Consider the following 23,649-nt stretch of genomic DNA (forward strand, 5'->3'; position numbering starts at 1 on the left):
CTGATGCCATCCAACCATCTCATCCTCTGTCTTCCCCTTCTCCTCCTGCCTTCAATCTTTCCCAGCATCCGGGTCTTTTCAAATGAGTCAGTTCTTTGCATCAGATGGCCAAAGTATTGGAGTTTCAGCTTCAGCATCAGTCCTTCCAGTGAATATTCAGGACTGATTTCCTTTAGTATGGACTAGTTGGAGCTCCTTGCAGTCCAAAGGACTCTCAAGAGTCTTCTCCAACACCACAGTTCAAAGGCATCAATTCTTCGGCGCTCAACTTTCTTTACTCTCACGACTCTCCTATCCCTACACGACTACTGGAAAAACCATAGCTTTGACTAGACGGACATTTGGCAAAGTAATGTCTCTGCTTTTTAACATGCTGTCTAGGTTGGTCATAACTTTTCTTTCAAAGATCTATCCTGCCTTCGCCTAACTCCAAAAGGCGACTTGTCCACACAGTTCCTGGACTATTTTCGGAAGTGTTCGGGGTCAGCACGAGAGAAGGCGCCCTCTGGCGGCGGAAATTATCACTATTTCCATCCCACCCCAGCACCTGGGTTGGGCCGGCATGCGCAGACGCAGTTGCGCGCCGGCGGCCGTTCAGACCGGATGTGGGTGCTGCTGAGGTCACTTCCGGCGGGTGACGGTGCGGACGGGTCAGAAGCGTAGAGGCGGCGGCAAAATGGCGGCGCCTGAGGAGCGGGATCTAACCCAGGAGCAGACAGAGAAGCTGCTGCAGTTTCAGGTAGCAGCGAGCACTCGGTGCAGCGAATGTTGCCGCGGGCTAGGGAGTGGGTCCCTAGAGGAGCCCAGAACCCTGCTCAGATTGGGCCCGAGATTCTTCTCAGACCAGCAGACGGCCCCCTCCCCCCCAGCCGCCAACTGCCCTGCTAGGTGCCCCCGGCCTCCGAACCTCTGTCTGTCCCCGGCCTTCCAGGAATGGCTGCGGCCAGACCTGCTCTCGCTCTCTCTCATCAGAGGGTCAGCTCTCCAGGTTCCCCTTTAGCAGTGCCCGTCCTTAGCCATCCTTTCCAACCAGGTTACCGGTTGGACCCTCTCCGCCCACGACTCTGGATTCGCTGAGATGCTTAATCCCCACCGTGGAGTTGGCCTCGTTTCGGGTCTCTGTTAGAGCTTTTCACCAACTTCCCCATGCCATTTCTACAAACATTGAGGGCTTTTTAGGTGCCAGGTCCTGTGTTGGGCGCTTTGGTAGGGCGGGGGCAGAAACGGCCCCCACCCTAAAGGTGTGGGAGGACACCTCGTATTGAAACAATGCAGCGTTGTAAATGTCATCTGTGCCTTCTGAAGGGGGTTATTTCCTGGAGCTGATTCCTGGACTCACGCGCTTGACTCTGAGGAGGATGGACGGTACACTTGCTGCAGTCTGCCTCGTTTTAGTGGATGTGTAGGTTAAACACTTTTGACACTAAACACCTTATCCCTTAGCTGGAGAATCCGGTTGGAGGAAACTTAGGTTACCTTGGTTCTGTGTTACCCTAATGGGTACCAGTTTATTTCTGCGGTACATGTCTTGAGTGTTTACCCCCTAAGGACGTTGTGGAGATCACAGTGAGTTTATGGATGTTTAAAGGGCTTCATAAACAGTAAACTTCTCTCAAACAGTATTGCAACTGTTAATCCTTATTTAACTTAGGGTAGAATTAAAATTAGTGGTGCACCTATTTCCTAATATAAACTGTGCTAAGTGTTCATTAATTCCGCGATGTTTACCAAGAACTGTAGTGCTCAGGCCATAACACCAAATGGTTAGAATACCATTTATTGAGTGTGGTGGTCTAAGTACTTTGCTGAAACACTTAGCACACTAATGCATTTTATACAAGAGTTTAATTGTTTAATACAACAATTGTATTTAATACAGTGGCCCTATGAGATTCATATAGTCACAATCTCTGTTTTAAAGATGAGGGATATGAGGCTTAAGAAGTAACATGCCTGGTTTACACAGCTAGTAGGTTATGGTGTCAGATTTAAAGCCAGGTCCCTTGCATTTCCTCAGCATTTCCTGAGTTCTTGAGGTGATGCTGTGCAACACGTGGGAGTAGCAGTGTACAGCTGAAAGTGGAATGCCAGTGCTCTAATACTGTCTTTTTTTTTTTTTTCCTTTTTGTAAGTTCTAGCTTTTCTGTGGTTTCCTTGATTTCGCTGCAGTTAATTTTGAAGTGTTTTCTCTTAAATCAAGCAATGGGTTGGAAGCGTATAGATTGGAAAATACTGTCATAGGAGTAGTTGACATTTGATTGGAGTTCTGAGTAGAGAAATTGATGATACAGCAGATTAGAATTAGAATGAATAAAGAGCGAACAACTAGCTTCCACTTCCTGGTAGACCACTAATTTCAGAGTTTTGTTTAACTTTGGCAGATCATTTTATTCCTTACAACTCTTGAGAGATAAGCCCCTGTATGGTTTTAAAGTGTAATGAGGTGATGTGAACCGTAAACGAGTCATGAAGTACTAAGTCTGGTCCTGGAAGAACATGAATATGTGGTAGCATTTCTGAGATAAAGTGCATGGGAACCTCTGTTTTTGTCTTCACTGGGTATTTCTATCAATAAGAGAGGTGAGTAGCAGGTTAGAATTGTATTAAGATTGCTTTATTTAATAAGGCAAGTACATTTTACATTTGTGTGTTCTCTAAGCAATTGCTTGGATCAGGTTCACCATCCAGATTAACCATTAACACTCCGAAATTTACTAGGTGTCAAGCATTATACCAGGTATTTGATGTACATTAACTCTTTTAAACCTTTTCATAACACTGTAAGGTGTTAACCCCAATTCAGTGTATTAACGAAGAAACAGGTTCTGTGAGGCCAGGTAACTTGCTGAAGTAGTAAGTGACAGAAATTTAGAAATCCATACCCATAGCCATCTTGCCTATAAGCTAATGGAGAAGCCAGATATATACATAAATAATCGATATTTTTCAGTGTATTAGTGCTCATAAGTATAATAAACATAGGGGTATAAACCAAGGAAATTTAGGGAATAATAGTATTGATGAAGGTGGGAGGGGTAAAGAAGTTGGCTTAGTAGTTACCATTAAGTTTCTACTGTGCCTCAGGCATGGTGCTAGACAGTTTATAACCATTATGCGTAATTCTCACAATAGCCTTGTGAAGGTGCCACAGGTCGTATGCCTCCTAGGTAGGGAAATGGGTCTATTGAAGTATTTTCTCCAGATAATTAAGCTGTTAAGCAGTGGGGATGGAATTAGAATTAGAAATCTAGTGGGTCTAGATCTGAACTTAAAGGCTGGACTCCTTCCACTGTTCTTTGCTACTTTGAAGGAGGAATGAAATAACTGGAGGTGGGCAGGAATATGTTCACAGCTGAGAGATGACTGTGAAATAATGTGGAATGTGTTTGTTGTGATGGATTTCAAGAATTGGAAGTTTAAAATAAGACTGGAAAGGTAAATTAGAGCCAGATTTTGGAGGCCTTTCAGAGCAATGTTCAATGGTTTAAAGTTTAATCTGTAGGCATGAGGAGCCACCAGAGGTTTTTTCTAACTCTCGAGTGAAATGACACTGGGTTTCAAGTTTGCTTCACTAAAAGTATGGAGCGTGTGCTTGGACTCTCCACAGGGATCAGAGCAGATGATACTGCTAGGAGTCAGTTTTTAATAATGTTGCTTCATTTTATATATTGAAATTAGCAAAAAGTAAAATATTTTGGAAATCTCAGGTTTCTTCTGTTTTACCGTTTTTGTGACATGTGATTTGATTGGAACTCCTTAGGGTATATTTAGCAGGTTCTGAGTCCGTATTATGTCTTTTAAGATTTTTCTAGTTATTTTCTCCTCTTTATTTTGGATCTAGTTGAATATGAGTAAACGATGCCATATTTGTTTTAGGTGCTTCAAATGGGAAATAATGGGTTTTTAGAGGAGCTAATGCAAATACGGGGAAGGTCATTTGTATTGAAGTCCATTTTTCCAAGTTTCCAAGTGTAGCAGACTTGCGTGATGTACTGCCTCTAGGTTTTGTTTGAACACCTGGAGAAGAATGACATGGGCAAAGAGAAGGGACTGAGGGAGCTATGCGTGGCCAGTAGAGGAAGAGTTCTTTTCTTCTTGTACAGGAGTATGAAATTTGAGGTTTGAAGGTGTATTTATTTTTATGTTGTTTGAACACTTATTGGGCTCCCCTGGTGGCTCACATGGTAAAGAATCTGTCTGCAATGCAGGAGACCCAGGTTCAATCCCTGAGTTGGAAAGATCCCCTGGCGAAGGAAATGGCAACCCACTCCATTATCCTTCCCTGGAAAATACCATGGACAGAGCAGCCTGGCAGGCAGTAGTCCATAGGGTCAGAGTCAGACATGGCAGACTTGAGTGACTAACACACACACAGTTATCGAACGTTTACTTATCCAAAGTGCTCTAGATGCATTGTATCATTAAGTCCTCCCAGTAAGCATGGTGTAGGTTCTGGTGTTGGTGAGTAAACTAGGATGAGGATATAGTTTACCTAAGGTTAGTATGAGCTTAGAATCCAGAAGTCTGGTTCTCTTTCCTGTCACCTAACACTGCCTCTCTGGCTTTAGGTTTTGATTTTGTTTTCACCTACAGGTGAGTGAGTAGGGCCAGTGGAAATAGTATGGGACACTTTTAAGACAGAAAACACAATAAAGAAAGTCCAAGAGTGTGATTCTAATCCTGGAAATCATCGCTAACGTGAATTCTCTTAATCTCCTCTACATGAAGATGGACTTTTTAAGGAGAAGGGAAGAAGAATCCCCCAAAGTGGGAATGAACAAGGAGCACCATTCTCTCACTTCCATACCCACAGGTAGGAGAGGGAAAACGGGAGAGGGCTTCAGTTCAGTTCAGTTCAGTCGCTCAGTCGTGTCTGACTCTTTGTGACCCCATGAATCGCAGCACGCCAGGCCTCCCTGTCCATCACCAACTCCCGGAGTTCACTCAGACTCACGTCCATCGAGTCAGTGATGCCATCCAGCCATCTCATCCTCTGTCGTCCTCTTCTCCTCCTGCCCCAATCCCACCCAGCCTCAAAGTCTTTTCCAGTGAGTCAGCTCTTCACATGAGGTGGCCAAAGTACTGGAGTTTCAGCTTCAGCATCATTTTCTCCAAAGAAATCCCAGGGCTGATCTCCTTCAGAATGGATTGATTGGATCTCCTTGCAGTCCAAGGGACTCTCAAGAGTCTTCTCAACACCACAGTTCAAAAGCATCAATTCTTCGGCGCTCAGCCTTCTTCACAGTCCAACTCTCACATCCATACGTGACCACAGGAAAAACCATAGCCTTGTCTAGACGGACCTTTGTTGGCAAAGAAATGTCTCTGCTTTTGAATATGCTATCTAGGTGGGTCATAACTTTCCTTCCAAGGAGTAAGCGTCTTTTAATTTCATGGCTGCAGTCACCATCTGCACTGATTTTGGAGCCCAAAAAATAAAGTCTGACACTGTTTCCCCATCTATTTCCCATGAAGTGATGGGACCAGATGCCATGATCTTTGTTTTCTGAATGTTGAGCTTTAAGCCAACTTTTCCATTTTCACTTTCATCAAGAGGCTTTTTTTTTAGTTCCTCTTCACTTTCTGCCATAAGGGTGGTGTCATCTGCATATCTGAGATTATTGATATTTCTCCCGGCAGTCTTGATTCCAGCTTGTGTTTCTTCCAGCCCAGTGTTTCTCATGATGTACTCTGCATATAAGTTAAATAAGCAGGGTGACAATATACAACCTTGACATACTCCTTTTCCTATTTGGAACCAGTCTGTTGTTCCCTGTCCAGTTCTAACTGTTGCTTCCTGACCTGCATACAGATTTCTCAAGAGACAGGTCAGGTGGTCTGGTATTCCCATCTCTTTCAGAATTTTCCACAGTTTATTGTGATTCACACAGTCAAAGGCTTTGGCATAGTCAATAAAGCAGAAATAGATGTTTTTCTGGAACTCTCTTGCTTTTTCCATGAGGGAGTATTTTTAGGGAAAAGCCAAGCTTCAGTTAGAACATGAAAGTGAAGGAAGTGTTCAGGGAATTTAAGGATGGATGGGCTTCCCTGGTGGGTCAGAGGTTAAAGCGTCTGCCTGCAATGTGGGAGACCTGGGTTCAGTCCCTGGGTCGGGAAGATCCCCTGGAGAAGGCAGTGGCACCCCACTCCAGTATTCTTGCCTGGAAAATCCCATGGATGGAGGAGCCTGGTAAGCTGCAGTCCATGGGTTGCACAGAGTTGGACACGACTGAGCGACTTCACTTTCACTTTCTAGGGGATATAGCTAATATAGCAGGGCTTTTAATTCTAAACAGAATCCTAAAAATGTGCTAGACTACTTTCCAGGAAGTTTTGGCAGCCCATGGTCTCACTGAGAGGATGTGAGACGACCTGCTTCTCCACATCCTTGCCAGCATTGAATGGTGTCTTTTCAGTTTTTGTCGATCTGATTAAATTTTCAGAGTCCTTACCTCAATTTGCATTTCTAGTGATAGTGGTAGTTATAATTCTTGATTTTTGTTTTGCAGTCACTTGAGTTTGAACAGCTAATGCAAACACTTGTTTTAAGCTATTTCAAATGGAAAAGAGTAGGAATATAAGAGTGACAGATTGGCTTATCAGTCTCTGTTTTAAAAAAATAGAGATAATGCATGTGTCCCACATTAAATGGAAGTTATGTTTTCTGGTTGCCAAATAAAATGTGCTGATTTTCAATTTCATTGTTCTATAAACTCCTGATTGTGGATGAGATTGAAGTTCTTTTGGCTATTTATGGTTAGTTATTATATAAATTCCCTGTTTATCCTTTGTTCACTTTCTTTTGGATTATTTGACATTTTCTTAGCAGTTTGTACAAGTTCTCTATACTGGACGTGTATAGCAAATATTTTCTTTCATGACATCATTTATCTTTGCTTGTTATCTCTTCCCTTCAGTTCAGTTCAGTCACTCAGTTGTGTCCGACTCTTTGCGACCCCATGCATCGCAGCACGCCAGGCCTCCCTGTCCATCACCAACTCCCAGAGTTCATTCAGACTCACATCCATTGAGTCAGTGATGCCATCCAGCCATCTCATCCTCTGTCGTCCCCTTCTCCTGTCCCCAATCCCTCCCAGCATCAGAGTCTTTTCCAATGAGTCAACTCTTCGCATGAGGTGGCCAAAGTACTGGAGTTTCAGCTTTAGTATCATTATCTCTTCCCTTAGACTTGTTTAAAATTGTCGACTGATTGCCTTTTTGTTCTTTCTGGCCTTTTGATTGTCTATTTTGAGTAAGAATGCCTTCCACTTAATGAGGTTATACAAATGTTCTCTATTGTTTTAAAAATATTTTACAGATGTATTTTTAAAATCAGGTCTTTAATCCATATGGAATTAATTTCTGTATATATGAGATGAGAAACCAACTTCACATTTTTCCAGTAAAGACTGTAGGTTAGCTAAATAGTCAGTTCCTCCCCCAACTGATTTGAGTAGTCCTCTTTATCATACTTCTCCATAACCTATTTGCTAGTAGCATTACTGAATTAATAATACCAGCTTTATATCAAATTTTAATATCTGAGAGGACAGGACTCTTTCCCTATTCTTTTTTTAGATTATTGGTAATTCTTACAAGTTCTTTCATGTACATTTAAAAATCATTTTGTGCAGCCATGGAATTATAGAAATTGCTTAAAATAATATATTAATTTGGGACTGGTTGAAGTTCAGGAACATGTACATTTCTTTATTCAGATGTCACATGTCCCTTAAAATATTTTTGGTTACTTTCTTTTAGATTTTTGTACGTTCCTTATTGAACTTATTCCTAGGTATTTTGTAGTTTTGGTCACCCTGTGAATGGGATACCTGTTTATTTCTAAGTGGTTACCAATAGAAACACTGTGGTATTTTGCATATTTATCTAGTTTTTTTTTTTTAACTTTATTTTCTATCCAGTTTCTTATCATGTTTTCTGATCATTACTAATTTTCTAACTGCTAATTTTCTAGTTTTATGTCTTGGGCTCTTAATAGCAGTTTTATTGAGATATAATTCACATATAAATTAACCCTTTTAAAATCGTAAATTAATCCTTTTAAAGTATGCAGTTCAATGGTTGTAGTATATTTACAAAGTTGGGGAGTCATTACTGCTGTGTACTTCTAGAGTATTTCTGTCACCTCAGGAAGAAACCCATTAGCAGTCACTCCCCATTCTTTCCTTCTCACCCCTGGTAACCACTAATCTATATTCTGTCTCTAAGGATTTTGCCAGTTCTGGGCATTTGGTATTAATGGAATCATATACTACACAGCCTTTTGTGCCTCACTTCTTTCATTTAGCATAATGTTGTCAAAATTCATCCATATTGTAGCCTGTATCGGTATTTTTTTTATGGCCAGTAATATTTCATTGTGTGGATAAAACACGTTTTGTTTATCCATTCTTCAATCCATGGCCATTTGTATTGTTTTCACTTTTCAGCTTATTAATACTGCTACGAATTTGCATACCAGTTTTTATTGGGACATGTTTTCGTTTCAGCTAGGAGTAGAATTGCTGGGTCACATGGTAACTTTAACTTTTTGAGAAATTGCCAAACTTTTTTCAAAGCAGTTACACCATTTTCCCTAGCAGTAGTATGTGAAGGTTCCTGTTTCTCCACATCCTTACTAACATTTGTTAATCATTCATCTTTGAAACCTTCCTAAAAGTGTGAGATATTATCTCGTTGTTTTGATTTGCATTTCCCTAATGACCTAAATAATGATGGGCATTTTTTCTTGTGTTTATTGGCCATTTAGAGCTTCCCTGGTGGCTCAGATGGTAAGGAATCTGCCTGCAATGCAGGAGACCCAGGTTCGACCCTTGGGTCAGGAAGATCCCTGGAGAAGGAAATATCTACCCACTCCATTATTCTTGACTGGAGAATTCCATGGACAGAGGAGCCTGGCGGGCTGCAGTTCGTGCGGTCGCAAAAGATTTGGACAGGACTTAGTAACTAAACAAAAAAGATACTGAATTTAGTTCCATGTGTTACGCAGTAAATCCTTGTTGCTTGTCTATTTTATGTATGGTAGTTTGTAGCTTTTAATCCCATTCTCTTACTAATTTATCTCTCATCTCCTCTTATTCCTTTCCCTTTTAGTAATCGTGAGTCTGTTTCTGTTTTTGTATATAGATTCATTTGTACTATTTTTAGATGCCATAGATACGGGATATGATATGCATCTTGTTCTGTCTTCAGTTCAGTCTCTCAGTCGTGTCTGCCACTTTGTGACCCCATGGACTGCAGCACGCCAGGCCTCCCTGTCTATCACCATCTCCTGGAGTTTACTCAAATTCCTGTCCATTGAGTCGGTGATACCATCCAACCATCTCATTCTCTGTCGTCGCCTTCTCCTCCGGCCTTAAATCTTTCCCAGCATCAGGGTCTTTTCAAATAAGTCATTTCTTTGCATCAGGTGGCCAAAGTATTGGAGTTTCAGCTTCAACATCAGTCCTTCCCATGAACAGTGATCAGTGATCAGTCCTTTCAATGATCAGTCCTTCCGGCCATGTGGAGATACCGCACGTCGAAGGTCAGAGAAACCCCAGTAAGACGGTAGGCGCTGGAATGGCTGTGAGGAGATACCCCACACCCAAGGGCAAAGGAGAAGCCCCAGCAAGACAGTAGGAGGGGCAAATTCACGTTTAGAATCAAACCCCATTCCCACCAGAAACTCCTAGAAGGCTCAAAAAATCTTGGTGCACACCAGGTCCCAAGGACCCCACAGAGACTGAGAACTGTGTTTGAGCATCTCCTGTGGAGGTATGGGTCAGCAGTGGACTACAGCAGGGACAGGGGCTCTGGGTGTGGGTATGGCATAAGTCCTCTTGGAGGAGGTTGGCGTTAACCCCACCATAGACCTGCCAGAACGTACACAGGACTGGGAAATAGATTGTTGGAGGGTACAACAGAACCTTGTGCACCAGGACCCAGGAGAAAGGAGCAGTGATCCCACAGGAGACTGTCTCGGACTTGCCTGTGGGTATCCGGGAGTCTCCGCCAGAGGCGTGCGTTGATGGTGGTCTGCTGCAGGGTTGGGGGCACTGAGTGTAGCAGTACATGCATGGGATCTTTTGAGGGAGATCCCCATTATCTTCATTACCTCCACTATAGTTTCAGTTCAATTCAGTCGATCAGTCGTGTCCAACTCTTTGCGACCCCATGAATTGCAGCACGCCAGGCCTCCTTGTCCATCAGCAACTCCCAGAGTTCACTCAGACTCACAACCATCGAGTCAGGGATGTCATCCAACCATCTCATCCTCTGTTGTCCCCTTCTCCTCCTGCCCCCAATCCCTCCCAGCGTCAGTCTTTTCCAATGAGTCAACTCTTTCCATGAGGTGGCCAAAGTACTGGAGTTTCAGCTTTAGCATCAGTCCTTCAAAAGAACATCCAGGACTGATCTCCTTCAGAATGGACTAGTTGGATCTCCTTGCAGTCTAAGGGACTCTCAAGAGTCTTCTCCAACACCACAGTTCAAAAGCATCAATCCTTTGGCGCTCAGCTTTCTTCACAGTCCAACTCTCACATCCATACGTGACCACAGGAAAAACCATAGCCTTGACTAGACGGACCTTTGTTGGCAAAGTAATGTCTCTGCTTTTGAATATGCTATCTAGGTTAGTCATAACTTTCCTTCCCAGGACTAAGCGTCTTTTAATTTCATGGCTGCAGTCACCATCTGCAGTGATTTTGGAGCCCCAAAAAATAAAGTCTGACATTGTTTCCACTGTTTCCCCATCTATTTCCCATGAAGTGATGGGACTAGATGCCATGATCTTCGTTTTCTGAATGTTGAGCTTTAAGCCAACTTTTTGACTCTCCACTTTCACTTTGATCCAGAGGCTTTTGAGTTCCTCTTCACTTTCTGCCATAAGGGTGGTGTCATCTGCATATCTGAGGTTATTGGTATTTCTCCCGGCAGTCTTGATTCCAGCTTGTGCTTCCTCCAGCCCAGTGTTTCTCATGATGTACTCTGCATAGAAGTTAAATAAGCAGGGTGACAATATACAGCCTTGACGTACTCCTTTTCCTATTTGGAACCAGTCTGTTGTTCCATGTCCAGTTCTAACTGTTGCTTCCTGCATATAGGTTTCTCAAGAGGCAGGTCAGGTGGTCTGGTATTCCCATCTCTTTCAGAATTTTCCACAGTTTATTGTGATCCACACAGTCGAAGGCTTTGCCATAGTTAATAAAGCAGAAATAGATGTTTTTCTGGAACTCTCTTCCTTTTTCCATGATCCAGCGGATGTTGGCAATTTGACCTTTGGCTCCTCTGCCTTCTCTAAAACCAGCTTGAACATCTGGAAGTTCACGGTTCACGTATTGCTGAAGCCTGGCTTGGAGAATTTTGAGCATTACTTTACTAGCGTGTGAGATGAGGCAATTGTGCAGTAGTTTGAGCATTCTTTGACATTGCCTTTCTTTGGAATTGGAATGAAAACTGACCTTTTCCAGACCTGTGTCCACTGCTGAGTTTTCCAAATTTGCTGGCATATTGAGTGCGGCACTTTCATAGCATCATCTTTCAGGATTTCAAGTAGCTCAACTGCAATTCCATCACCTCCACTAGCTTTTTTCGTAGTGATGCTTCCTAAGGCCCACTTGACTTCTCATTCCAGGATGTCTGGCTTGGCTCTAGGTGAGTGATCACACCATCGTGATTATCTTGGTCTTGAAGATCGTTTTTGTACAGTTCTTCTGTGTATTCTTGCCACCTGTTCTTGATATCTTCTGCTTCTGTTAGGTCCATACCATTTCTGTCCTTTATCAAGCCCATCTTTGCATGAAATGTTCCCTTGGTGTCTCTCATTTTCTTGAAGAGATCTCTAGTCTTTCCCATTCTGTTGTTTTCCTCTATTTCTTTGCATTGATCGCTGAGGAAGGCTTTCTTATCTCTCCTTGCTATTCTTTGGAACTCTGCATTCAGATGCTTATATCTTTCCTTTTCTCCTTTGCTTTTCCCTTCTCTTCTTTTCACAGCTATTTGTAAGGCCTCCCCAGACAGCCATTTTGCTTTTTTGCATTTCTTTTCCATCGGGATGGTCTTGTTCCCTGTTTCCTGTACAATGTCACGAACCTCCATCCATAGTTCATCAGGCACTTTGTCTATCAGATCTAGTCCCTTAAATCTATTTCTCACTTCCACTGTAGAATCATAAGGGATTTGATTTAGGTCATATCTGAATGGTCTAGTGGTTTTCCCTACTTTCTTCAATTTAAGTCTGAATTTGGCAATAAGGAGTTCATGATGTGAGCCACAGTCAGCTCCTGGTCTTGTTTTTGCTAACTGTATAGAGCTTTTCCATCTTTGGCTGCATAGAATATAATCAGTCTGATTTCGGTGTTGACCATCTGGTGATGTCCATGTGTAGAGTCTTCTCTTGTGTTGTTGGAAGAGGGTGTTTGCTATGACCAGTGCGTTCTCTTGGCAAAATTCTATTAGCCTTTGCCCTGCTTCATTCTGTATTCCAAGGCCAAATTTGCCTGTTACTCCAGGTGTTTCTTGACTTCCTACTTTTGCATTCCAGTCCCCTATAATGAAAAGGACATCTTTTTTGGGTGTTAGTTCTAAAAGGTCTTCTAGGTCTTCATAGAACTGTTCAACTTCAGCTTCTTCAGCATTACTGGTCGGGGCATAGACTTGGATTACCATGATATTGAATGGTTTTCTTGGAAATGAACAGAGATCATTCTGTCATTTTTGAGATTGCATCCAAAATACTGCATTTCGGACTCTTTTGTTGACCATGATGGCTACTCCATTTCTTCTAAGGGATTCCTGCCCACAATAGTAGATATGGTGGTCATCTGAGTTAAATTCACCCATTCCAGTCCATTTTAGTTTGCTGATTCCTAGAATGTCGACGTTCACTCTTGCCATCTCCTGTTTGACCACTTCCAATTTGCCTTGATTCATGGACTTAACATTCCAGGTTCCTATGCAATATTGCTCTTTACAGCATCAGACCTTGCTTCTATCACCAGTCACATCCACAACTGGGTGGTGTTTTTGCTTTGGCTCCATCCCTTCATTCTTTCTGGAGTTATTTCTCCACTGATCTCCAGTAGCATATTGGGTACCTACTGACCTGGCAAGTTCCTCTTTCAGTATCCTATCATTTTGCCTCTTCATACTGTTCATGGGGTTCTCAAGGCAAGAATACTGAAGTGGTTTGCCATTCCCTTCTCCAGTGGACCACATTCTGTCAGACCTCTCCACCATGACCCGTCCGTCTTGGGTGGCCCCACACGGCATGGCTTAGTTTCATTGAGTTAGACAAGGCTGTGGTCCGTGTAATTAGATTGACTAGTTTTCTGTGTTTATGGTTTGTGTGTCTGCCCTTTGATGCCCTCTCACGGCATCTACCGTCTTACTTGGGTTTGTCTTACCTTGGACGTGGGGTATCTCTCACGGCTGCTCCAACAAAGCACAGCCGCTGCTCCTTACCTTGGACGAGGGGTATCTCCTCACTGCCGCCCCTCCTGACCTTGAACATGGAGTAGCTCCTCCAGTGGAGTAGCCACTATAGTTTGGCCCCAGCTAAATAGCAGGGAGGAAACACAGGTCCACCCATCAACAGAAAATTAGATTAAAGATTTACTGAGCGTGACACCACCTGTCAGAACAAGACCCAGTTCCCCCTCAGTCAGTCTCTCCCATCATGAAGCTTCCATAAGCCTCTTATCCTTCTCCATCAGAGGGCAGACAGACTAGAAACCACAATCACAGAAAACTAATCTAATCACATGGACCACAGCCTTGTCTAAGGTCTTGGTGGAGAGTTCTGACAAAATGTGGTCCACCGGAGAATTCTTGCCTTGAGAACCCCATGAACAGTATGAAAAGGCAAAAGATAAGACACTGAAAGATGAACTCCCCAATTGGTAAGTACCCAATATGCTACTGAAGATCAGTGGAGAAATAACTCCAGAAAGAATGAAGAGACGGAGCCAAAGCAAAAACAACACCCAGTTGTGGATGTGACTGGTGATGGAAGCAAGGTCCAATGCTGTAAAGAGCAATGTTGCATAGGAACCTGGAATGTTAGGTCTGTGAATCAAGGCAAATTGGAAGTGGTCAAACAGGAGATGGCAAGAGAGAACTCAACATTTTAGGAATCAGCGAATTCAAATGGACTGGAATGGGTGAATTTAACTCAGATGACCAACCATTATATCTAGTACTGTGGGCAAGAATCCCTTAGAAGAAATGGAGTAGCCCTCATAGTCAACATAGTCCGAAATGCAGTACTTGGATGCAGTCTCAAAAATGACAGAATGATGTCCGTTCATTTCCAAGGAAAACCATTCAATATCATGGTAATCCAAGTCTATGCCCCGACCAGTAATGCTGAAGAAGCTGAACAGTTCTATGAAGACCTATGAGATCTTCTAAAACTAACACCCAAAAAAGATGTCCTTTTCATTATAGGGGAGAGTTTTGCCAAGAGAACACACTGGTCATAACAAACACCCTCTTCCAACAACACAAGAGAAGACTCTACACATGGACATCACCAGATGGTCAACACCAAAATCAGACTGATTTTCTGTCTTACTTAGTATGATATTCTCCAGGCCCATCCATGTTGCTGCAGATAGCAATAGTTCATTCTTTTTTTATGGCTGAGTAATATTTCATTGTACATATATGTGTATGTATGTGTACACGCTGTATCTTTTAACTGAAGTATAGTTGGTGTACAATATTATATAAGCTACAGGTATACAATATAGTTATTTGCAAGTTTTAAAAGTTTACTCCATTTAATAGCAGTTAATTAATTATTTTGATTGTGTTGGGTCTTAGTTGCTAAACTGGGCTTCCCCTAGTTGCCAAGCAACTAAGGGTCTGCTGTCTGGTTGCAGCATGTTGGCTTCTCATTGCCATGGCTTATCTTGTTGCAGAGCACAGACTTTAGGGTGTTTGGGCTCAGTAGTTGTGATAAATGAGCTTAGTTGCCCCACAGCATGTGGAAATCTTCCAGGACCAAGGATCAAACCCGTGTCCCCTGCATTGGTAGGTGGATTCTTTACCACTGGACCACCAGGGGAGTCCAAATTTTGACCATTTTGTTTTGTGTTTTTCAGGTATATACCCAGGAGTGGAATTGCTGGGTCATACGGTAGTTTTGTTTTTAGTTTTGTTTTTTAGTTTTGTGGCTACACCAATTTACAGTCCCACCAGTGGTGTGCAAGGTTCCCCTTTTCTTTACACCCTTGCCAGCGTTTATTTGTGTTCTTTTTATGACAGCCATTCTGAGAGGTGTGACATGATAACTCCTTGTGGTTTAGACTTTGCATTTCTCTAATAGCTAGTGATGTTGATCATTTTTTCATGTGCCTGTTGGCCATCTGTGTGTCTTTGGAGAAATGTTTATTTCAGTCTTCTGCCCATTTTTTGATTCCATTATTTGGGGATTTTTTGATGGTGAGTTATATGAGACGTTTGTAATATTTTGGATTATTAAACCTTTGTTGGTTGCATCATTTGCAAATATTTTCTGCCATTCCTTTAGGTTGCTTTTTTTTCCTTTTTTGATGCTTTCTTTTGCTGTGCAAAAGCCTTCACCTTTGATTAAGTCCCATTTGTTTATTTTTGCTTTTATTTCTTTTGCCTTGGAAGACTGATCTAAGAAAACATTGCTCTGATATATGTCCAAGTATTTTTGCCTGTGTTCTCTTCTATGAGTTTTATGGCTTGATGTGTTATATTTAGGTCTTTAAACCGTTTTTATTTTGTGTATGGTGTGAGGGAGTGTTTCTCATTTCATTGTAGCTGTCCAGCTTTTCCAGTACCACTGTTGAAGGGTGTCTTTTCTCCGTTTCATATTCTCGCCTCCTTTGTCATTAATTGACTATAGATGAGTAGGTTTATTTCTGTCCTTTGCCCATTTTTTAATTGGGCTATTTCTCTTGTTATTGAGTAGTAAGTATTCTTTATGTATCCTGAGCACAAGTCTTTTGTCAGATATATCATTGGCAAAATGTTTTCTCTCATTCTCTGAGTTGTCTTTTCACTTGGTGGTGTCTCAGAAGTTTTTTAATTTGATGAAGTCCAATTTACTTGCTTTATCTTTTATTGCTTGTCCTTTAGCAGTCATATCTAAGCAACCATGGTGTAATCCAGAAAAATTTACACCTGTTTTCTTCTAAGACTTTTGTTTTAGCTGTTATGTATAAGGTCTGATTCATTTTTAGTTAATGGATTTTAGATAGGGGTCTAACTTCATTCTTTTGGATGTGGATATCCAGTTTTCCCAACACCATTTCTTGAAAAGATTATTCTTTCTCTATTGAATAACCTTGAAACCCTTGTTTAAAATCAGTTGACCATAACTAAGGATTTATTTCTGGACTCTGGTTTCTGTTTCATTGGTCTGTATCTATCCTCATGCTGTTAACTACACTGTCTTTGACTATTGGCAGTTGTGTAATAAGTGGAAGTCAGAAAGTAGTCCTCCTCCAACATTGTTTTTCAGAAGTGTTTTAGCTATTCTGGATCCTTTTCATTTCCAAATAAATTGTAGCATCACCTGTGTCAATTTCTACAAAAAAGGTAGCTGGGACTTTGATAGGAATTACCAGCTGGGACTTTGATAGGAATTGCTGTTTACTCTAGATCAATATGGGGAGCCTTGCTATCTTAATACTAAATCTTTCGGTCCAGGAATATGAGAATTTTTCCATTTATTTAAGTCATCTTTAGTTTCTCTCGATGTTTTGTAGTTTTCTGTGTACGAATCTTGCACTTGTTTTTATTAAATTTATTCCTACATATTTTATTCTTTTTGATTATACTGGGAAAGGAAATGTTTTCTTAATTTTATTTTCAGGTTCATTACTAGTGTATAGAAATACAGAAATATAACTGATTCTTGTGTACTGATTTTGCATTGTTCAGCTTGGTTGAACTCATTTTTAGTTCTCTATTCATTTTTTTTAAACTTTAGGTTTTTTCTATATATAAGATTATGTTATCTGTGAATAGTTTTGCTTCTTATTTTCCAATCTGGGTGCCTTTCCCCTCCTTCGTGCTTAAAAGTTTTAATATAGTGTGGAATAAAAATGGCCAGAATAAACATCTTTGTCTTGTCCTAATCTTAGGATGAAATCATTTAGTCTTTGACTGTTATTATACTAGCTGTATTTTTTTTAATTTATTTATTTTTAACTGAAGGTAGTTGCTCTATAGTATTATTTTGGTTTCTGCTGAGCATCAACATGAGTCAGCCATAGGTATACCTCTGTCCCCTCCATTTGGAATCTCCCTCCCCATCCCGCCCTTCTACGTTGTTGCAGAGACCTGGTTTGAGTTCCTTGAGTCGTGCAGCAAATTCCCACTGGCTGTCTGTTTTACATACGGTAATACGTGTTTACATGTTACTGTCTCCATACAGTCCACCTTCTCTTTCCTCCTCCCCTCTCACCTGCCTTGTCCATAAGTCTGTTCTCTGTGTCTCTGTCAGCTATGAATGTTTCTTGGATCAGGGTGAGAAAGTTCCCTTCTATTCCCAGTTAAATTTTCATCATGAAAGGGTGTCTTGGGTTCTTAGAGGGTATGAGATAGTGCATGTAAAGTACCTGATAAATACTAGGGCTCTATCTAAAAAGAGGCTGTTTGGGAGATTGTTCAGTTGTGCACACTTTTTTTACATTTCTGTATTCTTCCAGGGAATATTTGATAAAAGAGTAGAATTGAGAATTTGTAAGAATGTTGTCCTTTTTTAAAATTGGAATTAGAAGACAAACACTTATCAAGTAGCCTGACATATACTTGCGGAGAAGGCGATGGCACCCCACTCCAGTACTCTTGCCTGGAAAATCCCGTGGACGGAGGAGCCTGGTAGGCTTAAGTCCATGAGGTCGTGAAGAGTCGGACACGACTGAGCTACTTCACTTTCACTTTCACTTTCATGCATTGGAGAAGGAAATGGCACCCCACTCCAGTGTTCTTGCCTGGAGAATCCCAGGGACGGCAGAGCCTGGTAGGCTGCCGTCTATGGGGTCACACAGAGTTGGACACGACTGAAGCGACTTAGCAGCAGCAGCAACATATACTTGAAGGAGTGCAAGTCCTCTTCAAAAAGAATACATACAGAAAGTATTTTAAACAGAAGACTTGTCTGGTATTTTTCACATATACAGAATTAACTCTGATTTGGGAATTAAAAGTGTTAATTAAACTTTGTAAAGTTTTTTCACTTGAAAATTCTAATTTAGCTTATTAGTTTTGGTATCCTTGGATACATTTTTTATAAGCTTAATATTAATACATTATATTTCATTAGCTTTTACATAGTCTTTTCAAGACGCTTACTCCTTGGAAGGAAAGTTATTACCAACCTAGATAGCGTATTCAAAAGCAGAGACATTACTTTGCCAACAAAGGTCCGTCTAGTCAAGGCTATGGTTTTTCCAGTGGTCATGTATGGATGTGAGAGTTGGACTGTGAAGAAGGCTGAGCGCCGAAGAATTGATGCTTTTGAACTGTGGTGTTGGAGAAGACTCTTGAGAGTCCCTTGGACTGCAAGGAGATCCAACCAGTCCATTCTGAAGGAGATCAACCCTGGGATTTCTTTGGAGAAAATGATGCTGAAGCTGAAACTCCAGTACTTTGGCCACCTCATGCGAAGAGCTGACTCATTGGGAAAGACTTTGAGGCTGGGAGGGATTGGGGGCAGGAGGAGAAGGGGACGACAGAGGATGAGATGGCTGGATGGCATCACTGACTCGATGGACGTTGAGTCTGGGTGAACTCCAGGAGTTGGTGATGGACAGGGAGGCCTGGCGTGCTGCGATGCATGAGGTCGCAAAGAGTTGGACACGACTGAGCGACTGAACTGAACTGAACTGAGTCTTTTCACATGCAATGTGATGACAGTTTGATTCTGTCTTCCTTTCTTTATTTATTAATAGGGAGTCTTCTATAAAGATATACGTTCCCTTACCTGTTTAGTTACACTAAGTTATAGTATGTATAGGGCTTCCCTGGTAGCTCAGCTGGTAAAGAATCTCCCTGCATTGTGGGAAACCTGGGTTCAAACCCTAGTTTGGGAAGATCCCTTGATGGAGGAAATGGCAACGCACTCCAGTCTTCTTGCCTGGAGAATCCAAGAGACAGAGGAGCCTAGTGGACTACAGTCCATGGGATTGCAGAGTCAGACATGACTAAGCATAGCACACAGTATGTATAATAAAGGCAAGATAAACATTTAATCCTTTCAGTTATTAGTTTTTAAATAATGGGTTGATTCCCAGCATCCTAGAAAGTAACCAGCCAGATTTTTAAAATTTTAATTGTAAATTTTTTAAATTTGCAATGAAGTCACAGATGTAAACATATTTAATGTTGTACATTTCATGCCATTGTGCTTATTGAGGCTTAGATTGGGCCATCTTTGACAGCTGTGAATCTGTTTAGGTTGGTTCCTGATGGCCTTTTTTTTATTTATTTAAGGAAAACCTAATAGATACACAATTTTATTTTTCCAGAATCACAGAAAATAATTCCCTTTTGAGTTTGTAAGAGCCTTGTGTTTCTGTTCCTAAAGACTTTATTATATTGACATGGCCCCAGTAGCCTTTGATAGCTTTTTAACTTTCTGAAGTTAAAAGATGTTTGACTCATCTTGGGCATTTTCTACCTAAATCTTGAATTAGCCATTTCTCCAGGAAATGTGTGTGTGCCTTGGCTCATTGCGTTTGGGTTGGGCTAGAATTTTTAGTTACTAGAACTAGGAAGTACATATATAATACAGACACACACATATATTTGTATTTATTTAATTCATGATGAAACAGTTTTATATTTCCAATTCAAATTCAGGACTGCTAGTTAAAATTCTGCACTATGTTTTACCTCTCCTTTCTCTATACCAAAAAATGTGGTTCTTAATGAGGTTAACATGATGATTCATTTGCTTTATCACATAATCATCACTTTAAGTGTCTCAAAATAATACCCTTACTAGTAACAACAATCGGAGAAGGCAATGGCACCCCACTCCAGTACTCTTGCCTGGAAAATCCCATGGATGGAGAAGCCTGGTAGGCTGCAGTCCATGAGGTTGCTAAGAGTTGGACATGACTAAGTGGCTTCACTTTCACTTTTCACTTTAATGCATTGGAGAAGGAAATGGCAACCCACTCCAGTGTTCTTGCCTGGAGAATCCCAGGGACGGCGGAGCCTGGTGGGCTGCCGGTCTATGGGGTCACACAGAGTCGGACACGACTGAAACGACTTAGCAGCAGCAGTAACAACAATATGATTATTTAAAACAATTTAAGCCTTTTTATTGTAGAATGTATAGTCAGGTGCGTGTGCATGCTCAGTTATGTCCATCTCATTATGTCCGCAGTGAGACAGACATAACAGCATGCACACGCACGTGACTCCTCTGTCAGTGTAGCCCACTCACCAGGCTCCTCTGTCCATGGAATTTTCTAGGCAAGAATACTGAAGTAGGTTGCAGTTTCCTCCTCTAAGGAATCTTCCTGACCCAGGGATTGAACCAGAGTCTCCAGAATGGGTAGGCGGATTGTTTACCACTGTGCCGACAGGGAAGCCAATTTTACTGTGTTTTCAAGTCATGTGGGATAGTTTTGAGTTGTTATGCTACTATCTCTACATTGATTTTTACTTGTGATGTTTAGGGATTGTTGGTGCTGCTGCTTTTTAAATTTTGTTTTATAAAACAGCTATATGATTCCAAAGTCAAATCTACATGTAGCAATATATTTAAAGAAATCTAACTCCTTATTATCCCTTATACTCTGTTCTTTTCCCTGCCTTCTCCTCGTATATAAGCTTAGAATTTAAAAAATAACAAACCCTTTCATTTAAAAATGTAAGTATTAAGTAAATTTGTGACTCCCCCTTTTAAAAAAGATAGATGGTGGTATTTATTACACACTTTTCTCCACCTGCCTTTTATACTTATTATTTTCTTGTGATCACTGCATGGCATTGTAGGAAATTCTCTCTCTTTGATATTTACAGCTGTGTAATACTCTATTGTATACATACCATAATTTAGCCCCCTCCTGATGGATATTTGGGTTATTTCTCATTATTTGCTATAATAAATAACATAATGGTAAGTAGCCTTGTGCACTAACATTTTATTTTTTGCTAGTGTTTCTGGATCAAAGGGTTAAATGCATGTATATACATATAAATATGTAACATTGCTGCTACTGCTAAGTCGCTTCAGTCATGTCCGACTCTGTGCAACCCCATAGACGGCAGCCCACCAGGCTCCCCTGTCCCTGGGATTCTCCAGGCAAGAACACTGTAGTGGGTTGCCATTTCCTTCTCCTGTAACGTTGCTAGATATTGCCAAATTTTCCTTCTGAAGATTGTACCATTTTATGTTCCCACTAGCAATGTTTGAGGGCGCCAGCAACCTCGCTAACAGAATATGTTGTCAAATTTAGTGTAGTTTTTAATCTACTTTTCCCTTATGAGTGAGATTGATCAACGTTTGTATTTTTAAGGACCATTTGAGTTTATTTTTCAATGAATAGTCCACTTACCCACTTTTGTAGCAAGTTATCCTTTTCTGGTGGGGTTTTTTTTTTTTTGGCCTCACTTTGAAGCATGTGGGATCCCAGTTGCCTGACCAGGGATTGAACTCATCCCCCCTGTAGTAGAAGCACAGAGCCCCAATCACTGGATCACCAGAGAAGTCCCATCCTTTTTCTTCTGGTTTTTTTTTTTTTTTAATATATACGTTAGGGATATTAACTCTTCGTCTATTAAATAAGTTGCAGACGTCGTTCTCAGCTCTTTTCTTTTTGTATGATGCTGTGTTTTGGCCACACTCATGTTGTGGTGGTTTTTTTTGTTACACACTCAGAATTTGATTTGTGTAATACAAAATCTTTTCCTTTATTGCTTATGAATTTTGAGTCATGGTTAAAGACTTCCCCACACTTAGGCAGTAGAAGAATTCACTTGTGTTTTCTTCTAAACACTTGTATGCTTGGGCTCTTAAAATTGAGCAGTAAAGAAGCAACTCAGCTAAAAAGCGGGAAAAAGATCTGAACTGATACCTCACCAATGAAGAAATATAAAGGAGATGATAAACATGAAAAGATGCTGAACATCAAATATCATTTAAGGAATTGCAAACTATAACAATGAGATAACCACCATAAACTGTTAGAATGGCTAAAATCTAAAACACCAAATGCAAGGATATGGAACAACAGAAACTCATCTGTTACTAGTGAGAATACAAAATAGTACAGCTACTTTGGAACAGTTATGCAGTTTCCTAAAAAAGTAAACATAGTCTTAAGGAATTCCCTGGTGGTCTAGTGGTTAGGACTCAGAGCTCTCACTGCCTACAGCCTGGCTTCAATGCCTGGTCAGGGAATGAGGATCCCACAAGCTGTGCAGCCAAAAAAAAAAAAAGAAGTAAACATAGTCTTAACTATATGATCCAGCAGTATTTACCTAAAGTAAAATAAAAATACTTTATGTCCACACAGACACCTGCATGCAGATGTTTATAGCAGCCTTATTCACAATTGCCAAAAAGGTGGAAGAAACAAAGGTCTCCTTCAGTATATAAATGGATAAACAAACTGGTACTTCCATACAATAAAATATTATTCCGTGGGGGCTGAGGGGAAATGAGTTCTCAAGTCATGAAAAGACACAGAGGAAACAAAAAGAAGAAAAGACACAGAGGAACCTTAGATGAATATTAAGTGAAAGAAACCAGTCTGAAAAGCTTCTATACCTGACTCCAACTATATGCCTTTCTGAAAAAGGCAAAACTATAGGAGATAGTATAAAGATCAGTGGTTGCCAAGGATGGGGTTAGAGGGGAGAGAACAAATGGAGCATGGAACTTTTAGGGCAGTGGAACTCTTCTTTATGGCACTATGATGATAGATACATAACATTATGTATTTGACAAGACCCATAGAGTGTATGACAAAGAGTGAACCCTAATGTAAGCTGGGGGCTTTAGTTAATAATAATGCAGTTATAACACGTGCACAACACTGCAAGATGTTAGTAACAGGGAAGTGGGTGTCGTGAAGGGAGTATAGGAACTGTCCATACATACTTTCTATACAGTTTTCCTGTAAACCTAAAGCTAAGAAATAGGGTCTACGAGGGTTTTTCTTTGTTTTTGTTTATTTTTTAACTTTCTTTTGCTCTTTGTTTTGAAATTCCTTTCTCAGTACAAAATTCTGTATGCAGTTAAGTCAGTTCCTCAACTCTCTTTTCTGTTCCATTTATCTTAAACATACTACTCAAAATTGTATCATGCAAACTCAGGGAGATAGTGAAGGACAGGGATGCCTGGTGTGCTACAGTTCATAGGGTCACAAACAGACATGACTGAGCGACTGAACAACAAGAGATAGTATATTTTAATCTGAAGAGGTGGTCTCTTTGTTGCTCTTTTTCAGGATTTTCACAGATTTTCTTGTTTACCTGTTTTTCCAAAAGAACTTTATAATCAGCTTCATAAAATTGAAATTTTATCAAATTTATAAATGAATTTGAGGGGATGTGATTAACATCTTTGTGTTGTTGAGTGTTGTTATTCAAGAACACAGTTACTGTCTTGTAAGCTTTTGGACAAACTGATTCAGTAGTTCTTGCTGG

General features: G+C 40.8%; 1 protein-coding gene across 1 annotated transcript in view; it reads left to right on the forward strand.

Moving 5' to 3' along the window:
• The first annotated feature begins 607 nt into the window (after positions 1-607).
• Positions 608-23,649, forward strand: part of FAF2 (Fas associated factor family member 2) — a 69,125-nt gene continuing 46,083 nt past the window's right edge. The window contains exon 1 of the mRNA XM_005892572.2: positions 608-739. Within this exon, the coding sequence (XP_005892634.1) occupies positions 677-739 (63 nt within the window). The 5' untranslated portion in view covers positions 608-676. The remainder of the gene's footprint in view (positions 740-23,649) is intronic.

The sequence above is a fragment of the Bos mutus genome, chromosome 7 (assembly GCF_027580195.1).
Source record: "Bos mutus isolate GX-2022 chromosome 7, NWIPB_WYAK_1.1, whole genome shotgun sequence".
NCBI lineage: Eukaryota > Metazoa > Chordata > Mammalia > Artiodactyla > Bovidae > Bos > Bos mutus.